Source organism: Acinonyx jubatus, chromosome B1 (genome assembly GCF_027475565.1).
Source record: "Acinonyx jubatus isolate Ajub_Pintada_27869175 chromosome B1, VMU_Ajub_asm_v1.0, whole genome shotgun sequence".
In the NCBI taxonomy this organism is placed as follows: Eukaryota; Metazoa; Chordata; class Mammalia; order Carnivora; family Felidae; genus Acinonyx; species Acinonyx jubatus.
Window position 1 is genome coordinate 54239432 of NC_069382.1, and position 18335 is coordinate 54257766.

General features: G+C 35.9%; 1 protein-coding gene across 4 annotated transcripts in view; it reads right to left on the bottom strand.

Annotated features, from left to right (window-relative positions):
• GALNTL6 (polypeptide N-acetylgalactosaminyltransferase like 6) overlaps positions 1-18335 on the bottom strand; it is a 1179553-nt gene that overhangs the window by 120995 nt on the left and 1040223 nt on the right. For all 4 annotated transcript variants that reach the window (XM_027068962.2, XM_053216708.1, XM_053216709.1 and 1 more), the window contains one exon: positions 12459-12576. In XM_027068962.2, the coding sequence (XP_026924763.1) occupies positions 12459-12576 (118 nt within the window). The remainder of the gene's footprint in view (positions 1-12458; positions 12577-18335) is intronic.

Here is an 18335-nt window from a genome sequence, read left to right on the forward strand (position 1 = left end):
TTGACTGAACCACCCAGGTGCAGAATTTTTATGTGGATGAATTAATCTTTCCTTTGATTGCTTCTAGTGGATTTTTTATTTTTTAAAGTCACATTTAGGAGGCCTTCCCCATTCCAGTTCTTCCAGGATTTTTGTAGTTCTTATGCATTTTCATTTTTAATGTTTAAAATAATTTATCTTCTAGGGGCTCCTGGGTGGCTGAACATCCAACTTCGGCTCAGGTCGTGATCTCTCAGTTCGTGAGTTTGAGGCCCTGGTCGGGATCTGTGTTGAGAGCTCAGAGCCTGGAGCCTACTTTAGATTTTGCCTGTCTCTCTCTCTGCACCTCCCCCGCTTGTGCCCTCTCTGTCTGTCTCTCTCTCAAAAATAAATAAACATTAAAAAAAAAAGATTTATCTCCTTGGGATCTATTTTTGTATGAAGTGTTATATAGGGATCCAATTTAATTTTTTTTCTCCAGAAGAGTAGTTGTCCTATACTATTTACTCAGAAATCAACCATCTTCCTCTTGATTTGAAATGTTAAACCTATCTTATACTAAATTCCCATATTTATCTGAATTTATATAAATTCTGTGCCAAAGATATCTCTGTATATTCATGCAAATTTTATTATGTATTTTATTATCAGCTGTGATTAACCCTCTATCATTGTTTCGCCAGAACTTTTCTCGTTATTCTGTTTATCTGTTTTGACTTATAAAGTAGAAGCACTCTGTCTAGCCACCCCCCAATAAAATTCATGTTACCACTTTTGCTGAGATTAAATTTATGAGCATGCTTGGGGAGAATTGTCTTCTTTATGAATTTCATGTATTTGAGTCTTTATATGTCTCTCAGCAGCATTATAATCTTTCTTCATCAGGACTAGGACATTTCTTGTTTATTTCTAGCTGTCTTTTTCCCTGCTATTATAAATGGTATCTTCTTTTGGGGTTGTTTGTATATGTAAAGGCTACTGTTTTTTATGTATTTATACACACACACACACATATACACACACTCCCCACATAAATATTTTACCCAGACAACTTACTAAATTTCTTATTGTTTATAGTATTTTCCCAGTCGATTTTCCTTGCATTGTTCAGGTAGATATAGGGTAATATTACCTGCAATTAATGAAAAATTTCACTCCTCCTTTCCAATTTTTATATTTCTTTTTTTAAAATTTTTTTAACGTTTATTCACTTTTGAGACAGGGAGAAACAGAGCATGAACAGGGGAGGGTCAGAGAGAGGGAGACACAGAATCTGAAGCAGGCCCCAGGCTCTGAGCTGTCAGCACAGAGCCCGACGCGGGGCTAGAACTCACGGACTGCGAGATCATGACCTGAGCCGAAGTCGGACGCTTAACCAATGGAGCCACCCAGGCGCCCCCAATTTTTATATTTCTTATATCATTTCTTACCTAATGGAATTGCCTGCTATCTCTAGAACAATATTAAATGATATTAAATAGTAATTTAATTCCTAGAGGTTTCTCTTTAAGCTAGCTGATGGTTTTTAAGTTGAGATACATCCATTTTACAAATATGCATTTACATTTAATCTTGCTAAGTATTAAGTATTTTGTTCAAATGTGGAGTGCAAAAGTTTATTAAATTCCTCTATATTACCTATGGAGATGACCATCACCTTATGAAACCAATTTGACAATAAATTATATTTAAAAAAATGTGAAAAAAACAATGAATAGTTTATACCAAATAATTGTGACCAGCACAACTTCAAAATAAATTTCGTCTTTCTACAAAGACCACAAAAATAAAATAAAATAAAATAAGAATAAATAAAACAAAACAAAACAAAACAAAATAAAATAACATAAAATAAAATAAAATAACATAGAACAAAATAACATAAAATGCACTCAAGTTGAATTACATTAATACATATCCCAATATTGAAACACATCCATCAAAGATACACTTATTTTGGTGTATTAATCTTTGAATAGCTACCACATTGTGTGAACTTTTATTAGTAGTTATTTATTTATTTATTTATTTTAATTTAATTTTTGATTTTTTTAAATTTACATACAAATTAATTAGCATATCGTGCAACAATGATTTCAGGAGTCGATTCCTTAGTGCCCCTTACCCATTTACCCAACCCTTCTCCCGCAACCCCTCCAGTAACCCTCAGTTTGTTTTCCATATTTATGAATCTCTTCTGTTTTTCCTCCCTCCCTGTTTTTATATTATTTTTATTTCCCTTCCCTTATGTTCATCTGTTTTGTCTCTTAAAGTCCTCCTATGAGTGAAGTCATATGATATTTGTCTTTCTCTGACTGACTAATTTCACTTGGCGTAATACCCTCCAGTTCCATCCACGTAGTTGCAAATGGCAAGATTTCATTCGTTTTGATTGCCGAGTAATACCCCATTGTATATGTATACCACACCTTCTTTATCTATTATTAGTTTTTAATGTTAATATTTACAAGTAAAATATGTGTATTTCTCTATCATTTTATGCTATCTTGGTCAGAATTTGCTATCAATATTATGCTGTCAATATTATATATTAATTTAATAATGAATTGTAAAGATTTCTTTCTTTTCTAATATTGAAGAATGGTTTTTGGAAAACATTGCAGTATGCATTCTTTAAAGATTTGTAAGAAACTGATAGCATTTGGTTCTTTATGTTTTGGAGATTGCCTTTTGAAAGTTTTCTCTATTCTGTGGTCATTGGGCAGCATGATAGGCAGACTTTTGAGATGCTCCTCGCTAACCCCCCCTCCCCACTTCCCCTCCCAAATCTCGCACCGTGGTATACATGTCCTTTTATAATCTCCTTGCTTTGTGTGTGCTACAAACTGTGAATATGATGGATTTCACATCTGCAATTAGGTGACGTTATGTGACAAAGGTGAAGGGATTTTGCAGATATGATTATTGTCCCACTTTAGTTGACCTTGAGTTAATCAAAAGGAGATTATCTTGGGAGGGTCAAACCTAACAGGTGAGTCCTAAAAAAGGGACTCAGCTTTTCCTGAAGAAACGGATAGGAAGATTTGAAATAGGAGAGAAATTCTACTGGTGGTTTTGAGGAAGTAGGCTACCATGTTGTGAGAGGATCAAAGAAGGAGCCAAAAGGCAAGGACCGGAAAGTGGTATCCAGATGAAAACCAATACAGTGAGGAGTTCAGTCCCACAACCACAAAGAAATGGATTCTGCCAACAACCCGAGGGAACTTGAACATGGATCTTTTCCCAGCTGAGCCTGTGAATAGGATAGAGCTGGCTCAAAATTTGATTTCAGACTTGTGCAATTCTTAGCAGAGGCTCAGCTAAAAGACACTGGGCTACCAACCCAGAGACTGTGAGAAAGTTTTCTGTTGTTTTAAGCCACTAAGTGGCTTATAATGATTTTATTAAAAATCAATCATTTCACTCACAATCTGACGCTTCTTTGTACAGAATTGAACAGACTAATCTCTTAGAACTATTTAAATTTTTTCTAAATTCTTATTATTGTTTCTTAGTTTGTGTATTTGTGTTTTCTTTCTTTTTTCATGGCCAGTTTTTTTAATGACCTTTTCTAATTGATCTGTCTCTCCATCTGTGACTCCCTTAATTATTTATTTTTGGCTATAAAGAACTAGCTCTTGCACCATCAGTTTTTGGTTTTCTAAGCCATTAATTTCTTTTTTAAGTTTATTAATCTTTTATCTTTATTTCCTTAGGTTTATTTCATTTTTCATTTGCAAACTGTATTTGAATATTTAACTTGCTTATGTTTATTCTTTCTTTTTATGTTGATATAAGAACTTAAGGATCTAATTTTTCTTTAAAATTTCTTTTTATTTAATTACTTTGAAAGAGATGGGGGGCAGAGAGAGAGAGAGAGAGAGAGAGAATCCTAAGCAGGCCCCACAGTGTCAGTATAGAGCCCAACTTGGGTCTCAAACCCACAAACTGTGAGATCCTGACCTAAACCGAAGTCAGAAGCTCAATTTACTGAGCCACCCAGGCTCCCCAAGGATCTAATTTTTCTTCTTATCACTGCTTTGGTTGTATCTACTATGTATAATACATGGTATTATAATTTCAACATTTTTCCTAATATGAGCACCTATACCTTCCATATCATTTCACTCTATTACATTTTAACTTTGCTGATTTTAATTCCATTTTGCTCCTTTTTCTCAACTCTACCTTCCTTGCCTCTGTGTATTTTCAGCATACCCCTTCTCCTTCGTGTTGCTTTCAATAGGACCTTCATTTTGGTGATGATTTTCTCTTTCTTTTTCATTTAATCCTGACTGCTGCTATTTTTTTCCATCTCTTTCTCTTACCTTTTGTTGTTTTGCCTAATCTCATAAAGTTCAGCATCTAATATTGCTTTGCAGAGTCAATAGCTTCATTAATATTTAAAACACTTTTATAACAATGTATAGCAACATTACTTTGGTGACCTGTTTTCATTGTTCCTGGTCCTTTCTTCTTCTTCATCTTTTCTTGTAGTATTTCTATGTGCTGTTTTCTTTAAAAATTATCATTACCTATCTTTGAATAGGGAGAATTCTTACCAATTAGAGTAGGTATTCACTTTATGACTTTGTGTGTGACTGAATTAGTTTAGCCTGTATTTGTCAGCATCTATTAGGAACTGGCTGCCGCAAGGCTGTTCATCATATCAAGTATCTTTCCTCCATTCTGCCTTAATAATAGCCTGCTTCCTGCAAATATGGCTCATCTATCTAATACCTCTTTTAGAACGGTCCCCAACTTCCCATTTGTGCTTCCCTTCTGTGCCAAACTCAATCCGAGGGAGCTCTGGCCACCAGCAATCACACCTGTTGCCTTGTTTCAAACAAATGTTGCCAGTTCCCCATCTTACCCCTCTTAGGAGGTGCCCATTACTTTGTGACATTGAGATCTGCTGGCTTCAAGGGAGACTTGTAGCTATGGTCATTCTGTCTTCCCATGCTCTTTTTTCCCCCCACCATTTAATTCACTTTTGCTGCATATGATAACCTTCCTCATGCATTGTGGTTGGGGGTCAGATATCTGATTATTTGTCAAGGATAAACTTAGTATTTTGTTTCTGTTTCTTGTTCTCCTTTTTTTGAGTAATCTCAAAGAGAATATCTTCCTTTTTTATTTTAAAACTGTAAATCTATTGTAATTATACGACATTCAATTGTTGAACTGTAAGTTTACTTAATTTTCTTTTGGATGGCTATATACCATGTGGGGAAACTTTAAATTTAGCTAGTTTTGTAGGGCTATTAATTTTGATTGTCTAACAAATAAATAAAATTCATGTTTGTTTGAGAAGCTCTATAATGATGTTAAGCTCTAGGATATAAGGTTTACTGAGCTATAACAATTCTAAATTAATGGCTGTCATGTTGTGTGAGTAGAGAACTGAATGTTTTATACTCAGTGATTAGTCCCTATTGTGTATATTCAATTCTTATTGAATAATGATTGCATTTTGAAGATAGAAAAAAATTAAATTTTACATTCAATCTTAACAAGAATTGTCAGCCCTCATATTTAATAAAAATCAGATAGGAAGAACCTGCATTTCCTTTTTTAAGTGGTTTCAGAGAATGACAGTAGCCACTTTTTTTTTCACCAATGATATAAAATCTTCTATTTTCCTAGCTAAGAGAAATTAGGCTAATGGTTTTTAAAGCAAACCCGAATTCTAATTCTTGCTTTGATATTAACTAGGCAATGGTCTGTTTTTGTAATTATGAAATGGAAGTTAATTTTTACCTTACATTAGTATTGAGTAGGATAAGAAATTAAATTCAGTGACCTATAAGTGCTAACTCATTACTTTTTCTTGTTAAGGGACCAAGTAATAGTTACTATCATCATAGGAAGAATACAGAATGCCCAGAACTTTGGAACACAGGTAGCTCCATGTAAAGGTTTTACAAATCAAAAAGGGATTAAAAAACCCCACATCCCCCCCAGGATGCTGTCTATTAAAATCACAGACATATTGTAGTTACTCTAAACTGTATATATGTATTTGTGTGTGGCAGGATTGTAATTTGAAGTATTCATTTCGTTATGCTCAATGTGTTTTCCATTTTCTATTTTTACTCCAGGGGGATTTTCTTTGCTAGTCGCATCAAAGTAGAAACAAAGATTCAAAGAAACCCCAGAGGCCTATTTTAGGACTGATTATTTTCGCCCCACTTTACAGAGACTCCACAAGATTGGGTCTGGGGGAGGGAAAAGAAGTGACAACTAAAAAAAACAGGAGAGGGCACTGGTCTGTAGGAACCGGGCACAGAGTGCAAGAACTCATCACTGCAATACATTGGCCATTCAATATTCTTGGGCAGCCATCCTTACATCAGGGAACTGGAGGCACCTGGGCACAGGTGAAAACAAGAAGAAAGAGCCTCACCTTAGACCCGAACTGAATAAGTGAGCAAGTTACCTTTGGACAAAGGTAGAGACACACCTACCTCTGTTGCATGAGCTTTTCTCTTATTAGTCTGAAAGTTTTTGACAGCAAGGACTGAATCTCTGTTCAATCAATTCAACGTATTAACCTTCAATCTCCATTCCTTCTGCAAACGTATTAAATGGTGTTCCTATTATGGCGAAGCTGCATGGAATAGGGGTTACGCTGAATACACCTGGAATCCCTTGCTCCCAATAGTGAGCTTACATGCTTACCTACAGGGCAGTGCCTTTCTTCCCAAATGTGATTATGCTAGTTGAAAAAAAATTGTAATTGCGTAATTTCATTAAATAGCACTTAGACTGATGAAATACGGCTATGAAAACAGAAAGAATTGTTGTTCATGCCAAAACTAATTTGAGGAGTTTGAAAGGATTGAGTTGTTATTTAAAACATTTGCTGTCATGTTAGGTATGGACAAAGTAACAATAAAAGATTGGGCAAAATCATGAAAAATTTAAAAGGATTCTGTTACCATATTAAGATAGCTTCCAAGTCTTTAAGTTCTCATTCCACTGGAAAGAAACCAAACTGGAACTCACAGCAAATGCAGTATGGGTATCGTTCTTGGACCTCTACTTTTACTCCAATCTATGCACCCAAATGCAGAAGGAAAAGCTTTGGTCTCTCTTGCATTAGAAGCCTGGCAAATAAATATACATTTATATGTTTTACTTTAGAGGGAATTCTTATGAGTTTTTTTTAAGTTTATTTATTTATTTTGAGAGAGAGAGAAAGCACCAACAGGGGAGGGACAGAGAGAGAGGAGAGAGCAAGAATCCCAAGGAGGCTCTGCAATGCCAGCATGGAGCCTGATGTGGGGCTTGAACCTACGAACTCATGGCCTAAGCCAAAGTTGGACCCTTAACCATCTGAGCCACCCAGGTGCCCCTAGAGGGAATTTTAAATGTAGTTGTTTGTGCTTTCCTGCTTTGATATTTATTTTTCATGGAAGAAATACTCATCTAAGTTGTACGTGATCCAAGGACTTCTACTGGGCCACCTTTGCCTTTTTCTGCAGAGTCTAGCTTGCATGGTACATAGACTGATGGTGGAGGTTGCTGATTCATATTTGTAGAGAGAACAAGCTGATATCTCAGGAACAGACTAAAGTCTGACTGGTTAGTTAAAATCTCTGTAATAAATAGGGGTAGAAATGGAAGTATGAGTTTCTATCTTCTGGAAAGGAAAGAAAATCACTAGTTAAGTTGGTTTACTGTGTAGATTCAGACAGGTGAGGCAGATAATTGATGAAAACTCTCATGGCTTATGATTCAGAACATTCATTTGATTTGTGTGGTAATTAGGAGAACTGAATTTTTAGGAGAGGCAAATAAAGCAACTTGGGGAATAAAAGAATGTGGATATAGGTTGAAAGAGGAGAAAGAATATAGCACAGGAGGCTAGCAAACAGGCTATTGCATATGTCCCGAATTATTACTGTGATATGGAAATAAAATATATTCCAAATAATACTGATGATGAGTAATTGTATTGAGTTAATTCTCTAGGCTGCTACTGGAAAGTAAGCTCCACCAGAATGAGAATCTTCTCGCATTTATCTTTGCATCTCGAGTTTAGCCCAGAGGTGGCACATTATAATTAATAAATAAATATCTGTTGAATGAATTCAGGACTGAAAAGAGCTGAAAGGTTATGAGACGAATGATATCCCTAAATGCCTGAATCTTACACTCAACACATAGGAAGGATGACAGTACATAACAAAGGTGATTCTGTGGCATGTTGTCCCTTAAGAGAGGTTTTGAAAAGGTCGTAGGGGTTCCCAGTTTTGTCAGATTCATTCTCGGACGTAGGGTAGCCGTAGTCATCTCATCTGGAGGCTTGCATGTTTCTGCATAGCTGAGGCTCGTGGCCAAGGGCTCATGCCATACTCTAGATGCCCAAGAAATACTGGGTCCATGTGGGACCATGTTGATAAGCCCCTGGGGGTGGAAAAGGGCAGCCCAACCCAAATTTAATGCTCTCCTACCGGGTTCTAAGCATTATGTCTCATGCCAGAGAATGGGTGAAATGGAGCCTAAATTTCTTGTGGGTGCCTACTTGGTGTGTGCTGCTCAGTTTTATTTTCTGGAAAGAGTTTTCCGGAATCAAAGGACATATCTTTTGGAAATGCTAACATTTGGACTTTGGTCTTTGGGGAATGGATGTAAAAATGCACTCTGAAAAATCAGAGAGTCATAATGGTTTACTATTATTTCAATAACTTAAATGGTAGACGGCATTTAAAGGTGTGGGTTATCTCTTTTATGCCACACTGTGCTGTCTGCTGTGGTTTCCTCTTTGTTTCCAGGTGCGATTCCAAGTTGAGTACCTGGAGCTAGTCCTGGAATAAATTAGATGCCCAATAAAAGCTTGTTGAATGACTGACTGCCACTTTCCCCTCCCTAGCAGCTGGCTAACCTAGCAACGTTTGAAAGACGGCTGGATAATTCTGGGCCATGCAGGAGTTCAGATTCATTCTGAAAGAGACTGAAGACTAGGCAGACAGATCATTTCCCCAGAAAGCTCTTTTCCTCAACTGCCTCCTGAAAATTACACTTGTGTTGGCTTTTCTGTTATGGGATGAAATCCACTGATCTACTCAGATGTTAGAAAAAGGAAGGAGATTTACAGAGAAAGAAAATTGAGGAGCACTCTTAACCAGAGGCTGTTTGACCAGAAACCAAGCCCTTAATATGAAGCAGGATTTTCTAGAAATAGTTTATTTAGTGATAGAGCCTTGTCATAAACTGTGGTGAAACGTTTCTTTGGTTAAGGAGCAAACAGCAGGCAATGATGCCTGATGATGACCATAGATAGAAATCTTTTGAAGCAGAGCATTTGAATCTACACTTAAAACAATTTCTTTATTACAATGTGAGATAGACAAGTAAACTCTTAGTGATCCATACATACTTCCTGAATTTCAAGTGCTGCCCAGTGTAAATCTTACAGTGCTTTACCCTGCAAAATTAAACATAATGCAAATGTTTGATTTTCTTTTCTTTTTAATACCATTTCTCAGAGCTATGTGTGTATAATTCTTTTGATTCCTTTCCCATGGAGAAAATTCTTCTTGCTTCAATGCAAATCTACCAAAGCCTGTTTAAGTTTGTCCCCCTCATGTTACAAATACTAATAGGGAGGGACAGGAACCCCAAGGTCAGCACACAATAGCAAGAAGAATGAAGGGATATGTATGAAATGGGACCCTGTAAGAAATAGCTGTTGCCAAAGAATCTGTCATTCCAACCAAGCAACCTGGGGCAATTTAGTCCTGAACTTCCAGTGCTGTTGCCATGGTTTCTAGACAAAGACGACAGGGCTGCATTCCAATTATATCCTTCAGAATGACAGATAACTGAAAAATAGGAAATGGGGTAATAAAATCTCAGGTCACCCAGAAGAGGTGTGATAGATACAAGTGATACAGAAACGAAAGATGCAAGTCTACGTTTGTTAAAAAAAAATGCCTTTTGATTTAGAATGCAAATGTATATTACGCAAATCCTCCAGACTTTCCATAGGAATTTTATCCATCATCCAGCTCGTTATTCAGAGCCAGATACCTCCCACTTAATAGAAATGTTCATAATAACATTTTAAACTTGAAGAATCCATGAACTAACAGTATTTAAGCAAAATACATCTTGATCAGTGAAAAGTAAAACGCATCTCTTGAATTCTGAAGATGTTGCAGCTACAGCAATGCCATTTTTCCCCTTAATCTTGGGGTCAAATGTAATATTCGTTTTCCAGTTGAAGGTATTATTGCAAACGTTGCACCTAGCTTTGAGCCATATATGATAATCAATATTATTTTGCCAGGGTCAGCGGTAAGTTTACTGTCATGCTATTGACCATAATGAAGATACTCGCTTTTTCAGTGAGAGGAAACTAGATAGAAATCAAAAGGTTCACAGTGAGGACTATGGTAGGACCGGTTCTGTATTCCCTGCAGTTAAGCAGAGATGGAGCATTTCAATTCCAAAGCAGCACTAGGTAATGTACATAATCTTTAAAGCTTAAAACAATTTGTAGTCTAAAGCTTAAAACAATTTGTAGTCTAAAGTTTTTAACATGTTAGGGGCACCTGGGTGGCTCTGTCAGTTAAGCATCAGACTATTTTGCCTTAGATCATGATCAAGCCCCACATCAGGCTCTGCACGGAGCATGGAACCTGCCTAAGATTCTCTCTCCCTCTTTCTCTTTCTGACCCTTTCCCCAGCTTGTCTCTCTCTCTCTCAAAATAAGTATTTAAAAAAAAATCTTTAAAACATTAAGTCTCAGTTGTGTTTTTTTTTTTAAGTTTATTCATTTTGAGAGGGAGAGAGTGTACACGCACATGCATGCACGCACATGAGCAGGGAGGGGAGAGAGAAAGAATCCCAAGCAGGCTCTGTACTGTGAGCGTGGAGGCTGACGGGGGGCTTGAACTCACAAACCCGTGAGATCAAGACCGGAGCCGAAATCAAGAGTCGGTCACTTAACCGACTGAGCCACCCAGGAACCCCAGTTTTTTGTTTTTTTGTTTTTTTTTTTTTGTACAATGGAATAACACCAGCCTCTTAGAGATGTGACTTTAAATTGGATAATGTATATAAAGCATTTAGCTCAGCATCTGTCACATACCATTAAGTAAATGGAATAGGTACCACTTCTATCATCATTAACTATTATACTACCTTATGCCATATACACAGTGATAAGTGTGCAGCTATTACTACAGCAGAGAAACAAACAAACAAAATTGGCAACTTGAAGGACTTAATACCACATATCTACAAAAAGGTCTTTAAAAAGTACCTCAGATATGAAATTAGATGGCTTTGAAAGATGGTGAAGAAAAACATGAATTTACTAAACGGTGTTTCAAGGATTACTGCCAGCAGAGTGAGATGGAAACTTCTAGATGTCCTGAAGCCTCCTGAGTTTCTCTTTAGGGATATTTATTTTCTGACACTTTGAGGACAATGTAACATTTTTGTTAACATATTGAAGATAGCCATTACAGTTTTATAAAGATCAGTTTTATCATTTTCTTTCCATGTATAAATTTAGAGAGTTTGGCTGGATTCTTAAGCCTGACTTTTACTATATTCAGTATACATTTTTTTTTTCTCAGCAAGAATTGGTTTGATTTTATGATGGAAGTAATTAGGAAAAATGATTTATTTACTAAGAAACTTCTGTATGATAAACCTTACAAAATAAATCCATCTTCTGTATAAATAATGACAATCATAAAGAAAATGAAGTTTTTTTTTTCCTTAATGAGACTGTTTTTGGGAAAAAAATGCATCTTGGAGGTTTGGAGTACAACCTTTCACACAGTTTATTTTGCTTTGTTCTTTCGGTCTTCACGTGTTGTGGCAGATTTTTTTTCATTCACAAACCCTAAAATTTGCATTCTGTCATATGTATGTACACATGATGTATGTAACATGTATGTATGTTATAAAGTATATAATTTTGCTGAGCGTTTATGGTCAAAGCAAGTAGAGACGTCGGCAGTTTCAGAGAGAAATAAGTAAGAACATTCACCTATTATGGAATTCTATGAAGAAGAGCCTTAATTTGTTATTCATATTTTTAAGTTACTCTTCTGTTAACTGAAATTTTGGAATAACTGGTTATGATCAAAATATGAACCACTATTTCTAAAATAAATACAAAGGGAGAAAATTCCAATAATCCAATTTCTTTTGTTTCAATTCTTCACTCTGTGTGTTCTGTGGAAGGGATGCTTTGTTGGTGGAGCAGCAGGTCTATTGGCACACCAAGTCTCCTGCCTGCAAACGGGATTTTGAATGATTTCTTTCATGGCATGGTTACATCTCACTGAAACATCAGAGGGAAGCAGCTCTCTCATCCCAAAGCTGGCTTGGAAAGGTGACATATCTATTTTCGTTGTTATCTCACAATATAGGTCACGAAACAGAATGATGACTCTTTACGGGAATCATTGAAATTATGTAGACATAGTGCGAAGAGGGTCTTGGTAACTTACCTTAAAAGAGATTTCATATTGTTCTCCTCCCCAGATTTCTAAACCTGGGTCATAGCCACCCAACTCCCAAAACCACTTTCGATCCACAGCAAAGAGACCTCCAGCCATAACGGGAGACCTATGAAATGAAAAAAAAAAAATCTTTAAAGGACTAGGAATATTTGCTTGGAAAAAAATAAAAACAAACTTCAAGATAATGTTTCAGAAGTCAAATGCATGGTGCTTTTCAGCCCTGGTTTTCTGTCAATGGATCTAGGGTTCTCATTGGGTCTCTAATCGCTCTTGGAATCCTCGTGAGCTTTAAATTTTGCACTTCAGGCTCTAATGCAATTAATGTCCTGCAGAGCCACATTTGCTCCGTATATTTATCATTAGAGGGAAATACACGACTGCTAGTGAATGATATATATAGAGCAATATCACTTAATTTTATGTCTTTTCCTTAAATGAAAGGAATCTTGTACTGTCAGACAGATAAACGTATAGAAAACACTGTCATAGACAATATCTGAGATTCAATCTCTCAGTATGTATTCACCAAGAATTTACCATTAACAGGTCATGTCCCTTTTACAGACTATGAGATGATTAGTAGAATAAACAAATCAACCAGAATTAGTTATTTAATTAAGATGCCAAAGGTGGAATTTATTTATTTATTTATTTATTTTTTAATTTTTTTTAACGTTTATTTATTTTTGAGACAGAGAGAGACAGCATGAATGGGGGAGGGTCAGAGAGAGGGAGACACAGAATCTGAAACAGGCTCCAGGCTCTGAGCAGTCAGCACAGAGCCCGACGCGGGGCTCCAACTCACGGACCGCGAGATCTTGACCTGAGCCGAAGTCGGCCGCCCAACCGACTGAGCCACCCAGGCGCCCCAAAGGTGGAATTTAAACTAGGTTTTTTGGGGATGCTTGGGTTAAGCATCTGACTCTTGATTTTGGCTTAGGTCATGCTCTTGTGGCTCATGAGATTGAGCCGTGCCTCAATAAATAAATAATTTACTTAAACAAACAAAGAAGCAAGCAAACTTTAAAAAGTAAACTAGGTCTTTTCATTTTAATTATATTATTCTTTTTAGGCTTTCTCTGCCTTTCAAAGAAATATTCCTTTTGCTCAAGTAATAATTTTCAAGTATTCTATTCCTGTTAGGGCACACAGTAGTCCCGTTGCTATGTGATGAGATCATTTATAGTTATGGGTCCTGTCCTAAACTTTTTGCAGTTTAAAGGTAGAGCTAGTTTGGTTTTTTTTGTTTTTTTGTTTTTGTTTTTTTTTTTTTTTTTTGAGTCCTCAATACCTGCTGGGCTCTTGGCTAAAAGTTTTACCCAATTCCTTTGAACTAATCCTTGCTACAATCCTGTGAATATCATTCTCATGTATTGTTTTAAAGAAACAGGCAGAGAGAGGTAAGGAGCAGCAATGCAAGCCTGAGTTAGTGGTGGTTCTGGGGCTGGGCCAGGTCCTTTGATTTCAAAGCCTTTGAGTTCTTTACTGCAACTCTGTTTCTGTTTCAGTGTTTGGGGGCAAAGAGAGACAAGTACATAAAGGTGGATAGGAAACACTCAGAGAATGTCCCTGTGCAGACAGACAAAGCAAATCTGTAAAAAACCACATTTCCAGGGGTGCCTGGGTGGCTCAGTCAGTTAAGCAACCGACTTCAGCTCAGGTCATGATCTCACAGTCCGTGAATTTGAGCCCCACATTGGGCTCTGTGCTGACAGCTCTGAGCCTGGAGCCTGCTTCGGATTCTGTGTCTTCCTCTCTCTCTGCCCCTCCCCTGCTCATGCTCTGTCTCTCTCTGTCTCAAAAATAAATAAAAACACTTAAAAAAATTAAAAAAAAACACATTTCCAATGTAGTTTTTGTGATAGTTTTGAAAAATTTTTGACACAAAGGATATTTATACATAAGAGTACAAGGCATTAAATGTTGAAGATACACATTTTAAAATATGTATAAACATATGAGACACATCAACTGAAGGCCTGCTCTTGGTAATGTTTTTTGAGGCACTCCAACAACATCAACTTGAATTTGCGTGTTCTATATTTCAAAGGCTTTGCATGTGAAAATGGTATTTGGCCTGATTACTTCAGTTTAAGAGTATTTTTTAATGTGTAGCCTCTATGTGGCTAGAAAGATGGCAAGGCAGGAAAGGGGATTTATTATTCTACCCAGGAAAGTGAGCAGGATTAAGAAAAATAACACAAGGCATCTCATGCAATTTTTTATTTTGTTTGAAAGAAAAATCCTAGAACCAGATGTAACCTACTTTATCCCTCTCTCCAGCAACCTAATCTTTTTCCATTTTCCATGCACCGAATTTCAGAGCGGAATTACAACCGTAGCTGGATAAAATGAGGACTGTAACATGTACCAAGTGCAGTTCCCCCGTGAACTTGCCACCAGTGTAACTCCGCTTCTGCAGAGCTTGGGCATAAGTGACCAGAAATTCTCAATCCTATTCAAACTGAACCACAAATAGAAAACACCTCAAGTCAAACAAATATATTCTCATTTGATTGTGTAACATAGGAGACCAAAGGGCATCAAAATTTACACTGGGCAGAATGAACCTCAAAACTGGAATTCTCCTAGATCTGGAATTATAGATACTAGCAAGGGAAAGTCCTACGTTGCTTTTTTGTTTGTATGCATGTATTGTAATTCGTTGGAAACACAGCATCTTGTTTTCTTACATCTTGTTTTCTTAAAAAAAAAAAAAACATGTAGTGTATTCTAGGTGCATTTTATTTAGAATATCTAAATTCTAAAATTCTATTAATTTTAGATATAATAAAGTAGATTCAAATGGATCCTTTTTGCCTTCATTGATGTTTTTACCAAGCTCCAAATAAATTAATGTCTCCTATCTTCATTAGTGTGAATGACTGGTAAGAAACCAACTTTTCATTTATGTATGTATTTACTCACAGTTGTCCATTAATCTTTTAATTAGCTTTGAATTTTTAACAGCTTAATTGAAGTATAGTTGAGATACAGAATATTGCATGTATTTTAAGTCTACAGTTTGATAAATTTTGACTTAGACACCTGTGCAGCTATTACTACATTCAAGATTATGAACATATTAGCCTTCCTTCCAAATTTTCTTGTAATTCCTCCCTTCTGACCTTGTCATTCTTTTTGTCTAGGCCATCACTGATCTACTGTTACTATAGTTTAGTTTGCAGTTGCTAGAATCTAATATACATGTAATCATAAAATTTGTATTCTTTTTCTGGGCCTGGCTTCTTTTATTTGGTATCATTATTTTTAGATTCACCTATGTTTAGCATGTATTAATAGTTCACCACTTTTTTATTTTATTGCTGAGTATTATTCCATTTGCACAAATATACCACAGTTTGATTATTCATTCACTTACTGATGGACATTTGGGTTGTGTCCAGTTTTGAGCTGTTACAAACAAAGCTGCTATGAATTTTGTTTACTAATCTTTGTGCATAGGAGATAGGCTTTCATTTCTCTCTGGAGGAGATGCCTAGGAGTGGAATAACTAGATCATATGGTGGGCATATTTAACTTTCAAAGAAACGGTCACTTTTCCAAAGTGGTTGTACCCTTTTTTATTCCCAACAGTAGTGTTTGAGTTCTAGTTGCTATGCCTTCTTACCGATACTTCATATGGGCAGTCTTTGAAGTTCAGTCATTATGATTGGGATATCATGGTATCTCAGTGTGGTTTTGTTTTGCATTTCCATGGTGATTAATGCTGTTGAGCATATTTGTGTCCCTTCTCTCATCTGCCTTGTCAGTCTGCCTAGAGGTTTACCAATTTTATTGATCTGCTTAAACCAGCTCTTGGTTTCATTGATTTTTCTCTGTTGTTTTCGCTTATATTTTATTGATTTCTTTTTAGTTCTTATTGTTTTAATCTTTTACTTACTTTGTGTTTAATTATCTCTTCTTTTTCTCATTCCTTAAGGTAAAAGTTAAGATCATTGACCTGAGAGCTTTTCTTTTTTCTAATATAGGTATTTAGTGCTATAAATCTCACCTAAGTACTCGTGTAGCAGAATCCCACAAAAAATCCCCCCCAAAAATATGCAGTGTTCTCATTTTCATTATGTTAAAAATACTTCCTAATTTCTCTTTTGTTTTCTTTCTTTGGCCTATTTGTTATATACACATGTGTAATTTAGTTTCCAAATATTTCGGGATTTTTTGGCTTTTTTTTTGTTATTGATTCTAATTTAATTTCATTGTGGTCAGATAAGATACTTTGTATGACTTGAATCCTTCCAAATTTATTCAGACTTTTTAATGGCTCAGAATATGGCCTATCTTGGTAAATGCTCCATGTGTATTTGACAAGGATGCATATTATGTTGCTGTTGAGTAGAAGGGTCTATACACATTTATTAGGTAAAGTTGGTTGGTAGTGTTATTCAAGTCATGTATATTTTTACTGATTTTCTGTTTCCTTGTTCCATTAGTTACTGAGAGGGGGGTATTGCAATCTATGACTATAGTTTTGAATTTGTTGATCTCTTCACGATGTTCTATCAGTTTTTTGCTTCATGTATTTTGTAGCTCTGTTAATAAGGGCATAAATGACTAAGAGTTTTCTGTACTCTTGATGAGTTAACTTTAATCTTGTTATGAAATGACTTTAATAATCTCTGCTAATATTCTTTGCTTTGACATCTATTTTGTCTTGATGTTAACACTTCAGCTTCCTTTAGATTTATACACTCTAAACACTAATATTTATTTATAACTTTTATATCTTTTTATTCTATTTTTAAAACTATTTGTGTCTTTATATTTAAGATTTTGTTGTCGTCGTTGTTGTTGGCAGCACACAATTGCACCTTGCTGTTTTACAATCTCTGTCTTCTAACCGGGCTATTTAGATCACTTAGTTTTTTTTTTTTTTAGATTATTTACTTTTAATATGATTATTCATGTGGTTAAATCTATCAGCTTCTTTGTTTTCTATTTGTCCCATTTATTATTTCTTTTTCCATTTTTTGATTCATTGAATATTTTTCATGATTCCACTCACTATCCTTTTTGACTTAACAAAAACTCCGTGTGATTTTTTTTTTTTTTTTACTTTGTGGTTGCTGTAGGGTTTATATCATATGTGTTTATTTTTGATCACGGTTTAGCTTTCAGCGATACTGTACCAGTGCACATATATGATAGAAATCTTTTGGTAGAATGCTTTTATGTCTCTTCCCTTAACCTTTGTACTCTGTTGTCATACATTTTACTTTCCCATATGCTATAAATCCCACATTACATCATTATTTGAGGTATTGTCTTTTAAAAAGATTTAAAAATAAACTTTCACATATATGAACTTATATTATGAATACCATTTTTGTTTCCTTAATTCTTTTGTATGGACCCGTATTCCCAGCCTTGTATCTTTCTGCCTTGTATCTTTTTGCCTTGTATCTTTCTGCCTAAAAGACTTCCTTTAACATTTCTTGTAGTGGGAGTTTGATCTTTTGCATTTATGAAAACATCTTGTCATCTGCATGTTTTAAATTTATTTTTAGAGAGAGAGACAGAGCGAGAGCAGGCAAGGGGCAGAGAGACAGGGAGAGAGACAGAGACAGAGCATGAGGGGAGGGGCAGAGAGAGAAGGCAACACAGAATCTGAGGCAGGCTCTGAATCTGAGCTGTCAGCACAGAACCCTACACGGGGCTCAAACTCCTGAACCATGGGATCATGACCTGAGCTGAAGTCTGACTCTTAAAAGACTGAACCATCCAGGTGCTCCTCATCTGCATTTTTAAAGATACTTTTGTTGGCTATAGAACACTAGGTTACCAGCTTTTTTTTCTGTCAATCCTCTAAAGACATTGCTCATTCTCTTCTCATTTGCATTGTTT